The 21605-nt window shown below is 47.7% G+C and overlaps 1 protein-coding gene across 2 annotated transcripts in view; it reads right to left on the bottom strand.

The window, feature by feature from the left end:
* Positions 1-647: 647 nt before the first annotated feature.
* The window catches only part of LOC133131154 (zinc finger protein 827-like), a 50330-nt gene continuing 29372 nt past the window's right edge, over positions 648-21605 (bottom strand). The window contains exons 6-15 of one of the 2 annotated variants that reach the window (XM_061246340.1): positions 18257-18496; positions 17684-17738; positions 17450-17535; positions 13473-13610; positions 11962-12130; positions 9697-9863; positions 8670-8828; positions 7832-8009; positions 3580-4097; positions 648-3444 (exon numbers count right to left, since the gene is read on the bottom strand). In XM_061246340.1, the coding sequence (XP_061102324.1) occupies positions 3047-3444; positions 3580-4097; positions 7832-8009; positions 8670-8828; positions 9697-9863; positions 11962-12130; positions 13473-13610; positions 17450-17535; positions 17684-17738; positions 18257-18496 (2108 nt within the window). In that variant the 3' untranslated portion in view covers positions 648-3046. Of the gene's footprint in view, positions 3445-3579; positions 4098-7827; positions 8010-8654; positions 8829-9696; positions 9864-11961; positions 12131-13472; positions 13611-17449; positions 17536-17683; positions 17739-18256; positions 18497-21605 lie in introns of those variants that run through there. The other variant, XM_061246341.1, reaches the window with a different exon arrangement.

Below are 21605 nucleotides of genomic sequence, written 5' to 3'. Positions count from 1 at the left end.
CCTCTGCTGGATGTTTGACAGAAGGGTCACTTATGACAAACATGAGTGGCAGGGCGGCAGAAGTGCGGAACATGCAGTCGAGGGTGAGCAGGGGTGTGTGTGCGGTCAGCCATGTTCTCCTCAGCGCAGGAGCTGAAGCGCATCGTAGGAGATGGCCGATTAGAGGGGGGAAACCCCCAAACCCAGGTGATAAATGGCCCCCTTAATGTCTGCAAACACGTTCTCTCTGCTTCATCTGTTTCCATTAGCCAGGGCTGACCTTTGGCTGGGAAAAGGCAGGCTGCAGCTGTCACTGCCGTCTCACTGATCTCAGATCAGGCATAGCCACGCTTGCTGATGACTGGTACCAGGAGCCTCTATGTGGTTTTCTGGGCTTTTAGATCTGGGATCAGTTTTTTTAAACACATGGCATGACATGATTTATCACCAGTCTGTATCCTAGACACAAGGGATACATGTTTCAAATAGGCCATCTCTACTGTGTGATCACATTTTCTTTGTTGAACACATTATTTTATACATTTGGGAAAAGATTGAAATTTAATAATGCAACTGCTTAACCCCAGCAGAGAGACTTTTTAAAACATTAGTGTGGAACTGTAATTTATCTTAAAATATCACATTTACAGAAGACAACAGAAATGCTATAATATTTGATGTAAGCTTTACTTTCAAATGTTAACATTGGAAACTGGCAATCATAACAGAAAACAATGCCAAACAAAAGATACAAAACAAAATAAGTACAAATTATCTAATTACCAGTTACTTCCACAAATAACCCTGTACAGCCTTAATGATGATGTCATAAAAAAGCTTTATACAGCACATACCAATTTTACAGTGCCAAAAAACTATTACAAAAAGACCGAACTTGAACCAAACACAGAAATAAAATACAACACACCTCCAGCTGGAGATATGTGAAGAAAATTGCAGAGAATGCAGTTATGACTGCAAAAAGAGATGGAAAAACAAACAACAAAGTAAGCTTAGAAAAGTTTAATCGAAGTGCTAAGAGCTGTAGCTTGCAATATCATGCATTTTCGGAAGTGCTAAAGGTAGTCGCGCAATGGCGTCAGATCGCTGTGCTAATCACATTTAGGCAAACGAGCTGAGCTAAGTGCTCACCAAATTCTGGAACGCCCGCCTTCACACCTGGAAGTCTGCGTAAAACTGTTATCATGTTACATTGTAAGATTAAACAGTATTCAAAGGCAACCTAGCAGGTACTGAGTAGACACTTCGCGAGTGTGACCCACTCTTACTGACGCTAGACCTTTCTCTTCCAGCAGGTGGCACTAGAGTATAAAAGATAAGATTGATAACGGCCGTAAGGTGGGGCACCGCAAAGTCAGGCTATTCATTTACAGAACACCACCACTGACCCCATTCACTAGCTGGGGACCAATCGAATTGAACCATAACCACCCAGTACATTTACATTTGGTCTATAAGACACGCTCCTTTTCCACAGTCGCAAATCACTAAGAAACGAGTAAAAGAAAGCAATTGACACTAGCGCAAGTAATGCCTTTACAAATAATGAACAACTTTGGATCACTTGGGAACACAAGTGTCATTCTGTCGGGGCACATGATAATCAAACTAAGAGAGATAACTGTTGCTTCCAAATCCATATGAGTGATGTTGAGCTTCTTTGTCGACAAATACAAAAAAGTGCAAAAAAGAAAGCACTGTGCAAAACTGGCTTTTTCAATTTTAGCCTGAGCATTTGTGCCCAGGATAAGCTATACCTGTACAAACTACTCATCCAATTACAACAAGTGGGCTTTTCTATACGTGGTACCTCCTCATTTCACATAGACTTTAAGAGAAGAGAACCACCCCACTATACAGACATTTCCTTCAACATTTTCTTTCCTAACAAGAAAACAGAACACGTCAGCATGTGGCCTTCCATAGAAGGCTTCCTCTCTGCAAGAGAACAGAGTTTTTAAGGGTGAGAAATAATTTTAAAAAGGAAGAGGTGGTCGAAGTCCTTTTTTCAATCTCAAACTGTTCTAAAGTGCAATCCTGCTTCCGAGAGAGAGTAATACAGAAGGGGTTGCCATACCTCCACTGCAAACAGGGGAGAGGCATGTAGGAACTGGGGTTAAAACACATTGTGGTCTTAGCCTTTTCTCTCAGCATCTGCTATGCATCTTCACTGAAAGTTATTATTTATTGTTATATTCGTATTAGTATTAATAACTATTACATACTGTTGGTTATTCATTGTTCATTCTGAATGATTAAAAGGCCTTTGATAGTCAAAGGAAAATGAGGCAGCCACGTAAGGCCGTTGATATAGGACTCTATTCTGAAACTCATTCACACTGGCACCATGTCCACATTAAAAAAAGCAATACATTCATTCAAGTTCTCTTTTTCGGGGGGTGACGTCAAAATAACATTTCCAAAGAGCACTAGTGAAAAGGTGAAGCCAGAGTAGGAGGAGCCAAAATTCTAATTCGTTTCCATAGGACAGTTACTCTGGGGCTCCTCCTACCACCGAGGAGGGCGGGGCTTTGCCACGAGGCCTTCTGCAAAACAAAGTGAAGGTAAAGAGCTGCTCTGTGAGCAGATGGAGTGAGGTATCGGTGCCTGTTCTGAGCTTTGAGCTTTTCAAACAGTCTAAAAGCTCTGCAGTTTTACTGGTATGGACACTGGAGTGTTCTTTAATTCACATCAGCGATAACTTCTGGACTGTTGGAACACATACGCAAGCATGCTTTTCTAGCGCTCTGCAAAAGACACGTATACACACGATGGAGCATTCAAGGGGCTTGTCTCACTTCATCTTTTCCTTTTTAAGATAAAGCAGTAGGGTGTGCGTCATTCAAAACCATACAAAACCTCCAAAACAAAATAAATGAACTGAAAAGAGAGATTCAAAGCAGCACTGATATAAATTCCTTAAGCACATACAGCCTTAGTTGTATTTATATATAATTTTCCCCCTAGCTTGGATAGCCATCTCTCCAGTTTGTTATCTTGATTGGAAAATTCCAGAATTATCCGCACTGCTCCTATCATAGGTGGGTCACGCAGTTTGAATTCGTTTCGTCAGTCCTAGGTAAGCCAGGAACGAGTGCTTCAGCGAAGTGGGGGAGTGGGAGGGCGTGGCCGGGGACCTGGCGGGGCGCGGTCTGGAGGAGGGGGGTGGAGAGAGGGCGTGGAGTGCCCCGCCCCTACCAAAGCGGGCAGAGCTGAAGAGCGTGGTCAAAGGGACGAGGTGGGCGGGGTCGCAGGTCCTGTAGCGCTCGTACTGCGAGGAGAGGGAGGAGAGAGGAGAGAGGGAGGAGAGGGAGGAGAGGGAGCGGCCGTTGGGGGCGGGGTAGAGCGAGGCCGGCGGGGAGGAGCCCTGCTGCCTGCTGGTGACGGACAGGGCCACCGACTGCAGGGCGAGGGAGGCCGACATGCTGAGGAGGGGACTGCAGGCTCCGCCCCCAATCCCACCCACCATGGCCCCGCCCCCACGCTCACAGTCCTGCCCCCCGAATACGGCCCCGCCCCCTCTCTCAGAGTCCCACCCCCTGAACATGGCCCCGCCTCCACTCTTGCACACCAGCCCACCGCCCGCGGCCCCGCCTCTGGCCCCTCCCCCGGCCCCTCCCCTGGCCCCTCCCCCGGCCCTGGCCCCTCCCCCGGCCCCGCCCCTGGCCCCGGGGCCGGCCCTGTCTCGGTGCTTGCGGGCGTGTCTGTTGAAGGTGCAGGGGTTGGCGGTGGAGAAGGAGCAGTGGGGGCAGTGCAGGGCCTGCTGGCCGTGTTTCAGCCTCTTGTGCAGGCTCAGGTTGTCCTTGCGGCGGCAGCAGTAGCTGCAGCGGTCGCAGCGGTAGGGCCGCTCGCCCGTGTGCACGCGCACGTGCTCCACCAGCTTGTTGGCCGTCTTGGACAGGTAGCCGCACTGCTCGCACCGGTAATGGCCGCCCAGCCGGTGCCCGCGGACGTGGCGCTCCAGCTCGGCCTGGCTGCTCTGCGAGGCCTGGCAGATCCCGCAGCGGAAGCGCGGCTCGCCGGGCGGCTCCCCGTGCGTCTTCAGGTGGCTCTGCAGGGCGGCCGGCTGGCCCGCCGAGTACGGGCACAGGGGGCACCTGAGGGGGGACACAGACAGCCCACCGGGGTGAGGCGGGGGGGCCGGGGGGGGAGACACATACACACAGGCACAAACCTCAGCCCAGCACACAGAAGGGTGGGGGGGGGGGGGGGGGGGGGAGCTGAGACTCAAGAATGGTAGTGCTTGCGTGAACGTGCTGGAGTTTGCTGGGTCGTTCATATGAAGGTAAATGAATAAATGAATGGCACTTACATTTACATAGCAGCTTTCATCTGCTCAGGGGCCCAAAGCGCTTCACAAACCCTGCAGAACAGAATCACCTCAGAATCCCATGGTGAAGGCCCCGTCACCTCCGTACCGGAGAGAGAGGAAACCTGCCTTTCTGCCCCACTGCCACAACACAGTCTGCCCCAGCTCCTAACTACACACACTGGAGGCCTGGTCTACAACGCCACTTCCCAACACTCCTGATCACTGCCCCACTCATTTCAGGACCTCACAAACCTGACTGTAAGTGCCCTGTGATTATGGAATATACTGCAGTATATAATAGTATATTTTAAATACTGCATATTTCACAGAAACAAATAAAAAATGTGATCTAAATGTAACAATTATTTGTATTATGTGCCCATATATTGGGAAGTGTTTGAATATGAATATCCTTTTCTGATCTTAATATATACAATAAATAACAGTTCTGTTATGGGCATATTATGGGCATATACTGTATATTATAGCTAATATTGCATTTTTGTCAAGGAAACCCTGTCACTCAGTAAAGCAAGATGTTTGCAAGAAAGAGAGGTTGTGTTACTTTAAAGTTACCTCAATTGCTTGTTATTACCTCAAAGTTGTTAATTATTCACATGCAGGGTATAGGTCAAATAATGTTAGTGCAGATTTGTGTTATAGCAATCGCATGGTCATTGTTTCTACATTACAATAATGATTGTAGCTGATTTGTTTTACAGTTGTTCATGTCACGTACACTGGGTGCTGTAACCATGTGAACACTGTGTACCAAGCTGAGGCAGTACTGTGACAGCACTAATACGCTGTTCCTCTGCTTCCAATGTGACCTTGTACTGCACTGACCCTCCCCTCCCCCAGTGACAGCGCCATACAGTGACCCTCTCCCAGTGACAGCACCCTGACCCTCCCCCAGTGACAGCACCATACACTGACCCTCCCCCAGTGACAGCACCCTGACCCTCCCCCAGTGACAGCACCCTGACCCTCCCCCAGTGACAGCACCCTGACCCTCCCCCAGTGACAGCGCCATACAGTGACCCTCTCCCAGTGACAGCACCGTACACTGACCCTCCCCCAGTGACAGCGCCATACACTGACCCTCCCCCAGTGACAGCACCATACACTGACCCTCCCCCAGTGACAGCACTGTACACTGACCCTCCCCCAGTGACAGCGCCATACACTGACCCTCCCCCAGTGACAGCACCATACACTGACCCTCCCCCAGTGACAGCGCCATACACTGACCCTCCCCCAGTGACAGCACCATACACTGACCCTCCCCCAGTGACAGCACTGTACACTGACCCTCCCCCAGTGACAGCGCCATACACTGACCCTCCCCCAGTGACAGCACCATACACTGACCCTCCCCCAGTGACAGCGCCATACACTGACCCTCCCCCAGTGACAGCACCATACACTGACCCTCCCCCAGTGACAGCACCATACACTGACCCTCCCCCAGTGACAGCACCGTACACTGACCCTCCCTTCCCCCAGTGACAGCGCCATACACTGACCCTCCCCCAGTGACAGCACCATACACTGACCCTCCCCCAGTGACAGCACTGTACACTGACCCTCCCCCAGTGACAGCACCATACACTGACCCTCCCCCAGTGACAGCACCGTACACTGACCCTCCCCCAGTGACAGCACCCTGACCCTCCCCCAGTGACAGCGCCATACACTGACCCTCCCCCAGTGACAGCACTGTACACTGACCCTCCCTTCCCCCAGTGGCTGGGCAAAACACAGTCCACAGTCCTCCGTGAACCATAAGACATACAGTAAAGCCATCAGTGAACCATAGCTACAAATTTAAAACACACATTCTTTGATAACATACCGCAGCATCAAATTTCCTGTAGTATTTGCATTCATAACCCCCAAAAATGTCTTGCTATAACTAACTAGTCGATTGCTAGCCAAGAACCTAAACTGTCCAACAGGAACTAACATGCAGGCGTTCACAATCTTTCTTTCAATTGTCCGACCATAAAGCATGTGAGCGTGAACGAGTCGGATGGCCAAGTCATTGTATACGGCCATGTATTCCCACCCGACATCACTTTAAAGCAGCATGAGTCTCCTATTGTTTTTGTGACCTCACCTCACACTATTCCTCCCCCTGTGTATTAGGGTCTGCCATCAGCCACGAGAAAGACTGCAAATAGTATTAAGTGCTCCCATTTTACTCGTCATGTGCACCTCTCAAAGAAGAAAGTAATATGCAAAAGGAATGTCACCACAGCCAGCAATAAGGTTCTGGCATTTTGGTGAGAGGGGGAAGCCTGACCCGGACATGTAATAAAGAGCTGTGGATGTATGCAGGGCATGGTAATATGCCAAGTACAATCATATGCAGATATAGCGACACACTGGGCACACAACCCCCCTGGGGATGGTGACATATGGAACACTCCTGCCGTTTGTTTGACTCCAGTCCCCTTGACACCACCACAGTCCGTAGTGAGGCCAGGAACACAGTAAACAGACCAGCAGGAACGCTCTGACTGACAAGGCTTCTGACACCACCACCTTTCCTCTGGTCACATGACACAGACCCCTACCCTCCCGTTGCAGACGGTACACACAGCGCTCCGAGTCAGATCCCTCCTGTGTGTGTTTGTCCTCTACAGAGGAGGCTTTCCGTTCCGTCTGTCTGCCCTCTGCTCCAATTCACCAATGGACTCATTTTATAACAGCACAGCTTGTGCTACCACATGCCAGGGGTCTCCTACCCTGGCCCTAAGGGGCCACAGGGGTTCCCTCGTCACTGGAACTAAATTAATCAATTAAAAACAGTGAATTCACTTCACCTGGTTTCTTACGTCTTGATTGGCTACTGAGTTTAAGCCTGGAGCCCCAATGCTCAAAAACATGTATCCTTCCTTTCCTCCAACATTACTTGTCTCCTCCTCCTATTTGGAAGTACCGGGGGAGGAGACGAGTGAAGGAACCACTGGGGAAGACCTGGGGACCCCAGCATCCATCCACAGTATGTACTTATTGACACAGTGAAGCTTAATTGTAGACAATGGAGACAAGGTCCCTATTTAGGCTGACTGTGAATGAGAAGGCATAATCTTTATAAAAGCTTCATAAAATCCTCCTATTCCCTGATTCCCGCCCAAATCTGCACATGCGCCGTGTAAGTCTTCATTAATCACGTTATGTACATCACCGGGGCAACCAGGGACATTCCAGCAACGTGGCTTCCTCGCGGATCAGTAGTGGCGAACATCATACTGACAGGGAGAAATAGGACTGTATGTGCTGGCGTCTATATAAAGAACAGCTCCAGCTGGGGGAGGGGCTTCACACACGGTTCACCCAGTTAGGCACAGAGCATAACAGAGAGCAGGGAGAGAGAGGCTGATCTCATGGCATGGTGCAGTGGTGACAATACGCATGTGATGTCAGAGAGGGTGGGGTAAGGCAAGGCAAGGCAAGGCAAGGCAAGACAAGGCAAGGCAAGGCAAGGCAGGGGCAGGCCCTGGCTGCACTTACTTGAGTCCGCCAGAGGGGGCAGCGTGACACTTCTTGTGCTCCAGCAGCTGCTCCGGCGTCTTGAGGAACTTGTGGCAGACGTCGCACTCGAACATGCGCGAGATGAGGTGGGCCTGCAGGTGGCGCTCGTACGCAGACTGGGCCTCGCAGACGAAGGCGCAGAACACGCACTCGAACCCTGAGGAGAGACGGCGGGCTGAGGTCAGGGGCGCGCACACTTGGGACCCTGGGACCTCAGGAATAGGGAAATGTTGTGATTGAAGGTCCTCCCCAGAAAAATGTAGTCTCAATTCTGGTGACTTTTACAGTATGAATATAGATAAATATTAAGCACAGTGACGTAGAATTTATTTTGCTCTCTGTCTTTCCTTCTCTCACTCTCAACTTTTACTCTGTTTTTACTCTGTTTATCTCTCAACCATCACCTCCCTGCAGTCTGTGTGTAACTAGCTAGCTAAAGAGGCTGCCTACGAACAACCGCGTGGGCTATAGAGTCCAGTGCTATGAGCTCTTGTGCATGTAACTATGGAAACGATACATGTGTCTCTGTATTTTAGTCCGGGTGGAAACAGCTGAATTTTACAGTCGTGGGGCTTAGAGCCTATATGCTGTACAGACGGATTAATGGGAAGAAAATAAACAGATCGAATCGAAAATGCCGCGAATCGAGAGAAATACGGGAGAATTGTGACCCCAGGATTTTGGGAAAGGGTTAGTGAATAGTGAAAATCGTGTGGGTGGGCGAGTATAGGGGGCAGGGACCCCGGCAGATGGGACGGGGCGGGGCGGGGCAACACCACGCACGCACTGGCGGACGCCTCACCTTCCGCTTTCCCGCCTTTCTCTGGCTTCCCCTTGGCGCCCGATCCCGACAGGCTGCCGGCGCTGGACTGGCTGCTGGCGGAGGAGGTCTCGGAGCTGTGGACGGAGTCGCTGAGGGTGGACAGGGATGAGGACGGGCTCTTGGTCTCGCTCAGGGGACTCCTGGAGGCCAGCCCTGCAGCAGAGGCACACACGGTTAGCCGCTCACGCCCCTGCGTCGCCCTCATAAACCGCTGAGAGGAGGAATTACAGCATATCACTCACTAATTAGCATTAATTACACAAATTATCATTTATAACACTCGCTGCAGTTTACTCGCTCCCAAATGACCTCTTCACTTTAGGTTCTCGCCAAATTTAATGAATCCACAGAATGTAATTTTAAAGCTGCTTATTGCAAACTTTATTAAGCTTAAAGTGAGTTAGTCGTTACCTGAACTATGTGTTTGTGTTATTAGCTTGTAAGTATATGGCATATACTGGAATCTGACATAGTTCAAGTCTATGTAGTTTCTACTCCCTATGGGGGCATTTTTATTGTATTGTACAATGATCTTTCTTTCTATTAAAAATGTGCAGTAAGTGAAGCTAAATTCCACGGTTCAGTTCACAGGGCAGCAGTGCTCCGCTCAACTACAGAAACTGCGTCCAGAGAGAGGGCTGGAGCCTGCGTCCAGAGAGAGGGCTGGAGCCAGCGTCCAGAGAGAGGGCTGGAGCCTGCGTCCAGAGAGAGGGCTGGAGCCTGCATCCAGAGAGAGGGCTGGAGCCTGCGTCCAGAGAGAGGGCTGGAGCCTGCATCCAGAGAGAGGGCTGGAGCCTGCATCCAGAGAGAGGGCTGGAGCCTGCGTCCAGAGAGAGGGCTGGAGCCAGCGTCCAGAGAGAGGGCTGGAGCCTGCGTCCAGAGAGAGGGCTGGAGCCTGCATCCAGAGAGAGGGCTGGAGCCAGCGTCCAGAGAGAGGGCTGGAGCCAGCGTCCAGAGAGAGGGCTGGAGCCTGCGTCCAGGCAGGCGTGGACAGAAGCGTCCGTTGCTAGGCCGCGCTCACCAGCGTGGCCGGCGTTGATGTGCGCCTTCATCTCCACCTCGTCCCCGCAGACGAAGTCGCAGGACGTGCAGCACAGAGAGAACATCCACTGCTCCCTGTCCATGTGCACACACATGTGACTGACGAAGTGGCTGTTCTGCTCCGTCTGGAACCCGCACATCAGGCAGCTGGAGAGACAGAACCGGGTCACACGTGTGCACACACACATATATACAAACACACACACACACACACACACACACACACACATATTCACAAACACACACATATACACACACACACACACACACATATACACACACACACTTACACACATATACACACACACTCACACACACACCCACACACACACTCTCACACACACACACACCCACACACGCACACATATACACACACACACACACATATATACACACCCACACACACACACACACACACACACACTTACACAAATATACACACACATACACAAACACACACATACACACATATACACACACACATACACACACACACACTCACCCACACACACATACATACACACACACATACACACGCACGCACACACACATACACACATATACACACACATGCACACACACATACACACACACACACACACTCACCAACACACACATACACATACATACACACACACACATCAACACACATACACACTCACGCACATACACATCTACACATACATACACATGCATGCACACACACATCCACACACACACACACACACACACAAACACATCAACACTAACTCATTCCAAAGGTGTTCTATTGGATTCAGATGACTGGGACTGGGAAAGCCACTGAACTCATTGTCATGTTCATGAAACCCGGTTGAGATGACTTTTGCTTTGTGACATGGTGCGTTATCATGCTGGAAGTGGCCATTAGAAGATGGGTACATTGTGGCCATTAAGGGATGCGCATGGTCAGCAACAACACTCAAATAGGCTGTGGCATTCAAGCGATGATTGATTGGTATTAACGGCCTCAAAGTGTGCCAAAAACACATCCCCACACCATTACACCACCGCCACCAGCCTGGACTATAGACACAAGGCAGGTTTGGTCCATGGATTCATGCTGTTGATGCCAAATTCTGACCCTACCATCTGTATGCCTTAGCAGAAAACAGGTTTTTCCAGTCCTCAACTGTCCAGGTTTGGTGAGCCTGTGCCCACTGCAGCCTCAGCTTTCTGTTCTTGTTTCTTTTCTGCTCAGCACAATTGTACAGAGTGGTTATCTGAGTTACCGTAGCCTTTCTGTCAGTTCAAACCAGTCTGGCCATTCTCCGTTGACCTCTCTCATCAACAAGGCGTTTCCATTCGCAGAACTGCCGCTCACTAGATTTTTTTTTCCATTCTGAGTGAACTCAAGAGATTCTTGTGTGTGAAAATCCCAGGAGATCAGCAGTTACAGAAATACTCAAACCAGCCTGTCTGGCTCCGACAATCATGCCACGGTTGAAATCACTTAGATCACATTTTTTGCCCATTCTGATGGTTGATGTGAACATTAACTGAAGCACCTGACACATATCTGCATGATTTTATGCATTGCACTGATGCCACATGATTGGCTGATTAGATAATCACATGAATAAGTAGGTGTACAGGTGTAGGTGTACCTAATAAAGTGCTCAGTGAGAGTATGTGTCATGTACATACCATAAATCCACCCATACATATAGACACAAACACACATGAACACATACAAACACAAATACACACACACTTAGGCATTCAAGCTGAGCTCCTGACTGGTACAGTGGAAACACCTCTCTATAATACACTGGCTGTTCTCAGCTCTACTTTAATAAGGGCTCTAGGAGAAGCAAATGATCTAATCTGTTTAGGGGTAAGCGACTTGTGGAAGTTCATCTAAACACAGTGAGTATATCTCATTAAGCCACTGACTTCTCATGTTAAAGTGAAAGCCACTCTGACAGGGTGGGTGAGTTAGGATGACTGTATGCTCTAATGTTTTATATATGTATGCGTGTGCCTGGGCCTTATTTGTACATATGTGTGGGCCTGAATGTGTGCGTATGCAATTAGTGTTCTTTCGAGGGCTTCTGCCCTTGGCAACCCCCTTACGACGGCCATTTGTGAACTTGTGCATATGTGTGTGCTTTATTGTGTGTGTGTGTGTGTGTGAGTGTGAGTGTGTGTGTGTGTGTGTGTGAGTGTGTGTGTGCTTTTGCGTGTGTCTCTGTGTGTGTGTGTGAGTGTCGTGGGTAGCACACACCTGTAGTAAAAGGGGCAGTTGCTGCGTTGGGTCTTCTCGGCGTTCCCTGCCGTAATGTGGTCTTCAGCGTTGCTGCTGGCGAGCTGGGCTGAGTGGATGGTGAGGTGCTGTTTGAGGTTGGCTCTGCATTTGGCTGTGTATGGACACAGGGGACACCTGTACTTCTCCTCTGCAACATCAAACAGCAGCAATGTGTGACTCCTGGCCCACTGAGAGAGGGCGCAGTTTATACATTTGTTTCAGGTCTCTTAACTGGAAAAACTGTTTCAAGGCACAGGACTCAGGCACCTAGTTGCCCTGTAATAGCAGGAAATGACATCATTGACAGGCCTCCTGGTGGTGTCACTGTGCTCTTTATTTTCACGTGTGTGATTTGAGTGTGAGCCTGCTGGATTTGCCATGCCCAACTGTATGAGAGGGCTACTCCAGTTTCTGGAGATCTACTCACCTGTATGTTTTCACTGCTGTCCTAATTTGACAAACCTGATTCTACTAATCAGCTCAACGAAATCTCTAGCTGTTGAATGACAGATGCTTTGCTATATTTATTTAGTATCCATTATTTATACAGGGTAGGTTAACTGAGCACACATACACTTTTCCAGCAACGTCCTGTGAATGCCCCCCCAAGTAGCTTCAATTTCATGTTTTTGTAGTGCGGGACCAAAGGAAACCCACGCAGGCACGAGGAGAACATGCTAACTCCACACAGAACCTGGGACCTTCTTGTTGTGAGGTGACAGTGCTATCCACCATGCTGCTCAAATCATCATAAACACTCATGTTGTGATTTAAGACTTCTTACATGTGATCTGGGACAGAGCTTGCCTGATAATGAGACAAAGCCAGCAAGATTTGGGACTGCTTTCACGATCCCAATGTTATCTGAGACAGAGCAGGTTGAAACAGTGGAGACAGCGCCCTTGTGTTGGCTTGCTTGTGGACCACTTTCCAAAAACACATTAGAGCTCGAGCAACAAGCTTGGTGCTTCGCCAACAGGAGTGATTTAAAGCAATCTCTCTAATGCTGTGGTAATCCGGTCTATTTACTTTATGGCAAACAAATGACAAACAGGAACAGATCTGCAGAATTGCTAGGCAGAAGTGTGTCTTTATGTTCTGAGACACAAGTCAAGCTGAATACATATACACCGCCAACTCCTATACACTAGAGATGGACTCCTATACCCTTATAGCCATTCTCAAGAGTCAAGGTGAATAAACTTCACATTACTGGTATTATGTTATTTTATTTATCATTTACTTAACCAGTGTAGTCACATTGCAAGTGAGCCTGTGGGAGGAAAGCAGATTACCCTGAGGAAACCCATATGAACAGGGGGAGGACATGCAAACTCCACACAGAGAGGATCCAAACCAAAAACCTCCACCTCACAATTATGCTACAGTTATGCTTACTAGTAGAATGGCGAGTAGCAGAGTGTTGTGTTTGTGTTTTGAGAAATAAAAAAACCCTGTTGGTGCTGTACCAGGGCGGCATGTGTGCTCACCTGTGTGCACAGACATGTGACGCGTGAGGGTCTGCTGACTGCCGAACACCTTTCCACACACGCTGCAGGGGTGCAGCTGCTCCTCCCTGCGCCAGGGGGCCATCTTTGCCCCCCTGTCTGCTTCCGTCTGCCCCAAATCTGGAACAGACCCACACGGTCAGCCTACCAGGCCCACCTCACCTTCCCCAACACTCTCTACCCAGGTCCCCATCACCCCAACACTCTCTACCCAGGTCCTCATCACCCCAACACTCTCTACCCAGGTCCCCATCACCCCAACACTCTCTACCCAGGTCCCCATCACCCCAACACTCTCTACCCAGGTCCCCATAACCCCAACACTCTCTATCCAGGTCCCCATAACCCCAACACTCTCTACCCAGGTCCCCATAACCCAACCCTCTCTAGCCCCACAACATTATCTGCATGCTCCCTGCTTTTGGTTTTGTCTCCAACCATCTCTCTTTAACACCACATCTCCCACACTTTTCCCATTCCTTTCGCCAGTCCCTCTCTCTCTCTTTCTCTATTCTCTCTACTTCTCCATCCCTCCCTCTCCTAGCCAGCATGGTTTGTCAGAGATCATACCCAAGCAAAAAGTCCTCATGAAAGAGATAATCCTATAACAGCTGCATTCACTGTGGCGTGAAATAAAATCAAAATCCAATTTCAGGCAGCATGAAATATATCATAAAAGTTCAAATTCTTCATTTGCATTGAGCACCAAGGAAATGTAAATCTATTTGCCCATATGTATGTCTTCTTGACTTTCTGCAGTACAGACTAAAAATATATAGAATGGATTTTTGCAGACTCAGCAGCAACTGTGGCCGTTCTTTCGAGTATGGCTTTGCTAATAAAAAGCAGATTTTTTGCATCAATGAGTCAATGGTTAGACGGAGGTACTTAAAAAAGCGAAGAGGAAGTGGCTACAGTGCATTGTGGGACGTCTGAGTGGAGTTAATGGGGTCTCTGAAAGGGTGGATAGGTTAGGGGCCCAACGGAAGTCAGCTCTTGGCACCAGCAGCCAGCAGTTGCCTGCTCTCACAGCTGGTGTGCGCCACTGGGCTGCAACTTAAAGAGGAACACAGATTTCCCACCCTTACCGTCCCACAATTGAACATTTGAACACTGCAAAAACCAAAAAATAAGTCTGTCTCAACACATATTTCAGTCTTATATTTACAATAGACTTAACATCTTATTTCTCTTCACAAAGTTAGACAAAAATATTGCCAATGGGGAGAGATAGTTTTACTCATTTCAAGATTTGGGAATGGGGTAACTTAAAACAAGCTAATATTTTCTACTTGAGAGAAGAAAATCAGATTTTTGGTCTCATTACAAGGTTAAGACTCTTGTTGAGTTATTTTACAGTGTTCCTTGATAATTAGCCAATAATTTCCAATATGTATTTCATCCAGGCCTTGCAGCTGCAGTCCTCTGACACTGTAGTTCTTCACTCTGTCTGTGCCTGCAGCTGTCTGTGTTTGTAGTCTAATGTGTCTGTACACCTCTGTGTATGCACTGTAGTCCCCTCCTAACAGCTCTAGGCCGGACATGGAGCGACTGAAAGGCCACGCTCAGCAGTTCAGAGGCATTAGCATGCAGGGGTTGGAGGTGGGGACAGGGTCAGTAGAGGCTCACTCCAGCCTGAGGACCTGGCTGCAGAAATGACTGATATTTAAGGGAAGGACTAAAAGGCTGGTGCAGGCCTTGAAGTAGTTAATGCTTTAATTGGTCTTATTAAAGCTGGAGAGACACTGCCTCCACAGCGCTGCCTCGACCTGACCCAGGGCTGTGAGGAGAGAGGACTGCACACCGAGCTGAGTCATGTACCACCCACACACACACACACACACACTGTACACACACCCTGTACACACACCCACACACACCACACACACCACACACACACACACACAGAACACACATTTTACACACACCCACACACACACACACTGTACACACACCCACACACACACACACACACACACACACACTGTACACACACCCACACACACCACACACAGAACACACATTTTACACACACCCACACACACACACACAGAACACACACTCTACACACACACACACACACACACACTGAACACGCACCCACACACACACACACACACACTGTACACACACCCACACACACACACACACTTCTACACACACCCACACACACACTGTACATACACACACACCCACACACACACTCCAACACTGTACACACACACCCACACACACTGTACACACACGCGCACACACTGAACACACACCCACACACACACACACACACACACACACACACACCAACACTGTACACACACACACACACACACTGAACACGCACACACACACTGAACACGCACCCACACACACACACACACACACATACTGTACACACACACACGCACACCCACCCACACACATACTGCACACACACACACACACACACACATGTTCACACACACACATACACATACTCAGACACACTATCTTTTGCTTTCACACACACACACACACACACACACACACCATCTCTTTCACACACACACACTCACACACACACACACTCACACACAGAGCAATAGTACACAGTGCCCTGCTGGATGTTTGACAGAAGGGTCACTAATGACAAACATGAGTGGCAGGGTGGCAGAAGTGCGGAACGCGCAGTTGGGGGTGAGCGGGAGTCGCACATACGCTCACACACACACACACACTCGCACACATACACACATGCACGCAAGTGCATGTACTGTACACACATGGGTGCACACAGACACACTCGCACACATACACACACACGCACACACAAACATACATTCACACATGCACACTACACACATACAAACACGCAAGCAAGCGCATGTATTGTACACATACACACAAGCACACACACACATGGGCACACACATAGGCGCATAAACACAAGTGCACACGCACACACACACAATCTGGTATGCGCACACACAGTCTTTGCATTCTCTAAAAATAAACAAAGACAAACAGAACCATTTATACACAAACACCAAACACACACATACCAAGACAAACAATAGCACCTTCCTCCTTCCTCTTACATTGGAAAACACACACACACACACACACACACACACACACACACACACACTGAGCAGAGAAAGTATCCAGTGTGGGTTTGCACTATGTACACCGAGGGGAAGCATTCTCCAGCACCCTTGACATATAAAATGCAATCATTTTTTCATTAACTAGAGGACAGATAGGCTGGCACACACTAATTAACCTCTACAGCAGACCAGGGCTTAGAGCAGGAGAGCATCCATCAGCCAAGTGAGGGGCGGGCAGTGGCAGCTGGGCACTACCGTGTGTGTGTGTGGGTGTGTGTATATGAGTGTGTGTGTGAGTGTGTTTGTGTGTGTGTGGGTGTGTGCATATGAGTGTGTGTGGGTGTGTGCATATGAGTGTGTGTGAGTGTGTGCATATGAGTGTGTGTGAGTGTGTTTGTGTGTGTGTGGGTGTGTGCATATGAGTGTGTGTGAGTGTGTTTGTGTGTGTGTGGGTGTGTGCATATGAGTGTGTGTGAGTGTGTTTGTGTGTGTGTGTTTGTGCATATGAGTGTGTGCGTGTGTGTGCATATGAGTGTGTGTGGGTGTGTGCATATGAGTGTGTGTGCGCATATGAGTGTGTGTGTGTATGCATATGAGTGTGTTTGTGCATATGAGTGTGTGCGTGTGTGTGCATATGAATGTGTGTGCGCATGAGTGTGTGTGTGCATATGAGTGTGTGTGCATATGAGTGTGTTTGTGCATATGAGTGTGTGCGTGTGTGTGCATATGAATGTGTGTGCGTATATGTGTGTGTGCATGTGTTTGTGTGTGCATATGTGTGTGTGCATGTGTTTGTGTGTGTGTGTGTGTGTGTGCATGTGCGTATGAGTGCATACATGTGCTTTTTTGTGTGTGTTTGTGTGTGTGTGTGTTTACCATGCAACATTGCTCCACTCGACGAGCAGGTCTTGGTGATGGAGTCAGATTGAGTTTGTCCAAACTGTAAGTCGTCAGTGTAAGAGCTAAGAAAGGGAACAACAGAAATACTTGGATGAATCATTTATGTATTCATCACAAATACACAGTGAATGATGAGAATCAAAGTGTGCTTGCTACTCATCAAAAATAATAAAACACCAAAAATGATCAAAGGTATGAACTCTATCTTACCTGCTTGTGACCAACATACTGCTGTCTTTGTGGTTTTTTGTTTTGCTTACTCTTTCTGAAAGATAGAAGACAACATCATCAGTGATTTTAGCATTTTTGAAAATCAATTATTAAAAGTCACAGTGCATTACAGTGCATTACACAAAAACCTCCAGAATTCTCTGGATGACAAAAATAAGAATCATTTTACAACATAGCATTATGGAGCAGTGTGGCATTTAGAAATGTACTGTATTAGATGAGTTTGAAATGCTGACAGTATTCAGAGCTGCATGTGAAACTTCAGTGTACTTTATGAAACCAAAATGAGAGAAAATTGGACAGACAAGGCTGTTCCATTTCATTAAGACTAGATTAAAAATGCACATGCAGTAATCAGTTCATACAAATAAATAATTTTATACTGTATTTACTTGCCTCGATTTTCCAGAGAGACTTGCATAATGTTATGTTTTTGTATTTAAGGTGAAGCATTGCATGTTTTTATCCCCTCCTCCCTCCTCTCTCCTCTCTCCTCCCTCCTCTCTCCTCTCCTCTCTCCTCCCTCCTCCCTCCTCCCTCCTCTCCATGTACCTGACAGTTTGAAGAGCAGTTCGGAGGCCATCTTGACGGAGATGTCCTCACAGAAGATCGCCCTCTGTGGGCTGCCCAGGGTATCGGGGAAGCTGGCTGGCGAGTCAGCCTTTTCGCTGGCGGGTAAAGAGCTGAAGCCCAGCGCGTTAGAGGGGGCTGGAGCCGGCTCCTGAGGGGGGTCCACCTCCATGGGCTCCACCTTCACCGTCACCTGCTGCAATCTCACCTCCTTCTTATTCTCTGCTGAAACCAGATGGCCACATACCGAGTCAAACAGTCAGACAATCGATAAGTGTACAACAGAATAGCCCTTCCAACTCTACAAATGTAGAGGCAATCTATAACCATATTTACTGCTATAAACATACAGACAATTTCTATATAACTGCACTACAGTCTATACTACAATAAGAATGTAGGCAATCTATAACCATACTTACTGCTACAAACATATGAGTAATCTATCACCTTACTACAGTCAATAATTACAGTATACTATTACTACAAAAGTACAGCCAATCTATAACCATACTTACTGCTTCAAACATACAGGTAACCTATAACTGCACTACAGCCTATAACTACAGTATACTATTACTACAAAAATACAGACAACCATACTGTTTCAAATGCATAGGCTAATCTACAGTATAGCAATATGTCTACAGTATATGCAGGCATCAACATCCAGGCAATACATAATCTGAATGTTTTTTTGTTTTTTCAAATAACAGGCATGAGCTGGTTAATAGCTAATTGGAGAACAATAAAATCTAGTCACTGCTAGGAGACACCATATACTATCCAGATGACTGATACCTAGCTACATCTGAGCCCTTACTGGACTGGGATTAATACAAGATGGCGCTCAACCTTCAACTGTGAGGATTCATAGAACATTGCATCCTGGTATTTCTCCCTGAGCTGCCTGGCACACAGTAAAGAATTCTCTTTCACACAAAGCAGAACTGCTGAACATTGGAGTGACACCGAAACATCCCTTATGAAAACAGAATATACTGCAGTGCATTGTAAATACATGGGCAGCATTCTGGAAAAAGGAATGATACATACTGTATATATATACCTGTCTATTTATGTATGCAATTTCTTTTGCAATAAATAATAATAATTCACATTATTTTCCATATATCATCCCTTTATCTAGCTATATACAGTAAAGAAGTGTAAGTACCTTAAGTGTACAACAGCAGTTACCTACCCGGGAATTGAACAAGCAACCTTTATGTTACAAGGCTGGATGTTATCCATTATGCTAGACTGCTGCCCATATATTTACCTACATTGTGAAGTGTTGCAATACCTTTCTGTTTTATCTTGAAAAGATCTGATATTTTAATACATTGGAAGTATATTCAATTTCTGTTAAGGACAATGCAGCCACGTTGTGCAATTCTTGTCCAAACACAAGTGGCCCTGCACTCTCCATTCTCCATCTCGTCTGAGAATCACGTGCGGCCTCCAGTATCTCTCAGCTAGTACCCAGCTGGCACAGAGCTAACCCAATGAAAAAGCAAAGAAGAAGAAGTGCCCACACTGGAGGCTCAGAGGTTGCCATCTGACTGAGGTTCTCAAAGCAGAGCCGGCCATAAAGCGGTTCTGAGAAATGTAATGTTTTTCCTCAATAAAAGAAAGAAAAATGGCAGAAAGAAAAAAGAACGGCTAATCTCGGTGGAATATTTTGTATAAAAGTAAAAAAAGACAACTGTTTCAAGCTAGTTAAACATTAACACTAACCCCTTATCAGATGTCTTGGAGAGGTCAGACAAACAGTGAAGCTAAATATAGAGCCCTCACAGTACTGCAGACGGCATCCAGCTTTCAGAAGTAAGAAACGGGGATGAAGTGGTGCTGTTGCTGCCTGACAACAGGAGGTGAAGTGGGATTTGTGTTTCTGCTGACATGATGTGTTTGTGTGTGCGTGTGTGTGGGAAGGGGGGGGATTACTGATGGATGAGATTTGTCAGGCGAGCGAGAGGGCGAGGGTAGAGGTGGGGTCACGCCGCTGCTGTGACACAACGCCAGCTCTGGGTCCCCGGGCGGGGCCCGCCTAGCGCCCGCTGTCCGTGCCTGACCTACATTGTTTCGGTGGGGAGCAGGACGTGGGGACGGGACCTGGTGTCGGAGCCCTCTGCACATTGCCCGCTCCGGGCCGTTGACAGCCACCGGGTCGCTAATCCTTTTAATAAGGTGGCTGTGGCCGGCTGGGGCAGGGGTCACCGAGGGGACACGCTCTACCTCTGCCACGGTCGCCGTGCCGACGGACTGCCAGTCAAGCAACACTCCGAACAGACCACACCCACAGCTCCTTCTGCTGTATATGTGTGTTCTGCCATGAAGGCCCTTACTCTGTGACTATCACTGATCGCTGCTAGAGACTACACGTCAAACATCGCAGCTTCGAAATAGTGGCGAATGCAGTACAGCTCCCAAACGAGAATACAGTACAGCTAGTGTGGATTACACTATTAATTACACTACAATTACCTAACAGTCGACAGTACAATAGAACTTATAAACAGGGGTGAATATACTACAAATCCCAAACAGCAATCTACATTACAACTCCCAAGTAGTGGAAAATATAATACAATTCCCAAACAGTGGAAAATACAACTCCCAAAAACAGCAGAGAATACATTACAGTTCCTAAACAGTAAGAGGCTACAATACAACTCCCAAGTAGCAGAGAATACACTACAACTTAAAAACAGCAGACAGTAAATGACATCAATACCAATGCTGGAGACTGCACGACAGATCCCAAACAAAGAAGACTACACCTAAAAGGTAAAATTCTCACAAAGGTGGAGACTACAGTATACTCAATTCCCAAATGCTCTTGACTGCACTACAGCTCTCTCAAACGGATCAAATACTGTTGACAAAGAAATAAGAAGGTGTGAAAGAAAAACAAAGTGAGTGAAAGTGTGAGTGAGTGAGAATGGGTGGAGTAAAAGAGTGAGTGAGGGAGTCAGTGAGTGAGTCAGTGAGTGAGTAAGTGAATGAGTGAGTGAGTGAGTGAGTGAGTGAGTGAGTGTATTGAATAAGGTAGAGGGAAAAAAAAAGCTGAAAATAGCATAGTAAGGCAGTATTTTTCAGCCATTCTCCTTGAGACTGCCAGGGTCAGTAAAAGGCCAAATGACTGCAGGTTCAGACACAGTGCAGCTCTGTGTGTCACATGCATGTGCAATCACAAGTTCACAGTGAGTCCTGCTCTTAAACATGAACGCTGTGGAATGCAGTGGAAACATTCATTAAATCAGGAAGGGGTTTTCGCTTGCCTCCCAGGAGACCTGAAGGCTCCTCGCGGAGCCCGGGACTGTAA

This window comes from Conger conger, chromosome 6, assembly GCF_963514075.1.
Source record: "Conger conger chromosome 6, fConCon1.1, whole genome shotgun sequence".
In the NCBI taxonomy this organism is placed as follows: domain Eukaryota; kingdom Metazoa; phylum Chordata; class Actinopteri; order Anguilliformes; family Congridae; genus Conger; species Conger conger.
Note: the sequence above shows the minus strand (reverse complement) of the source record. Positions and strands in the feature narration are given on the sequence as shown.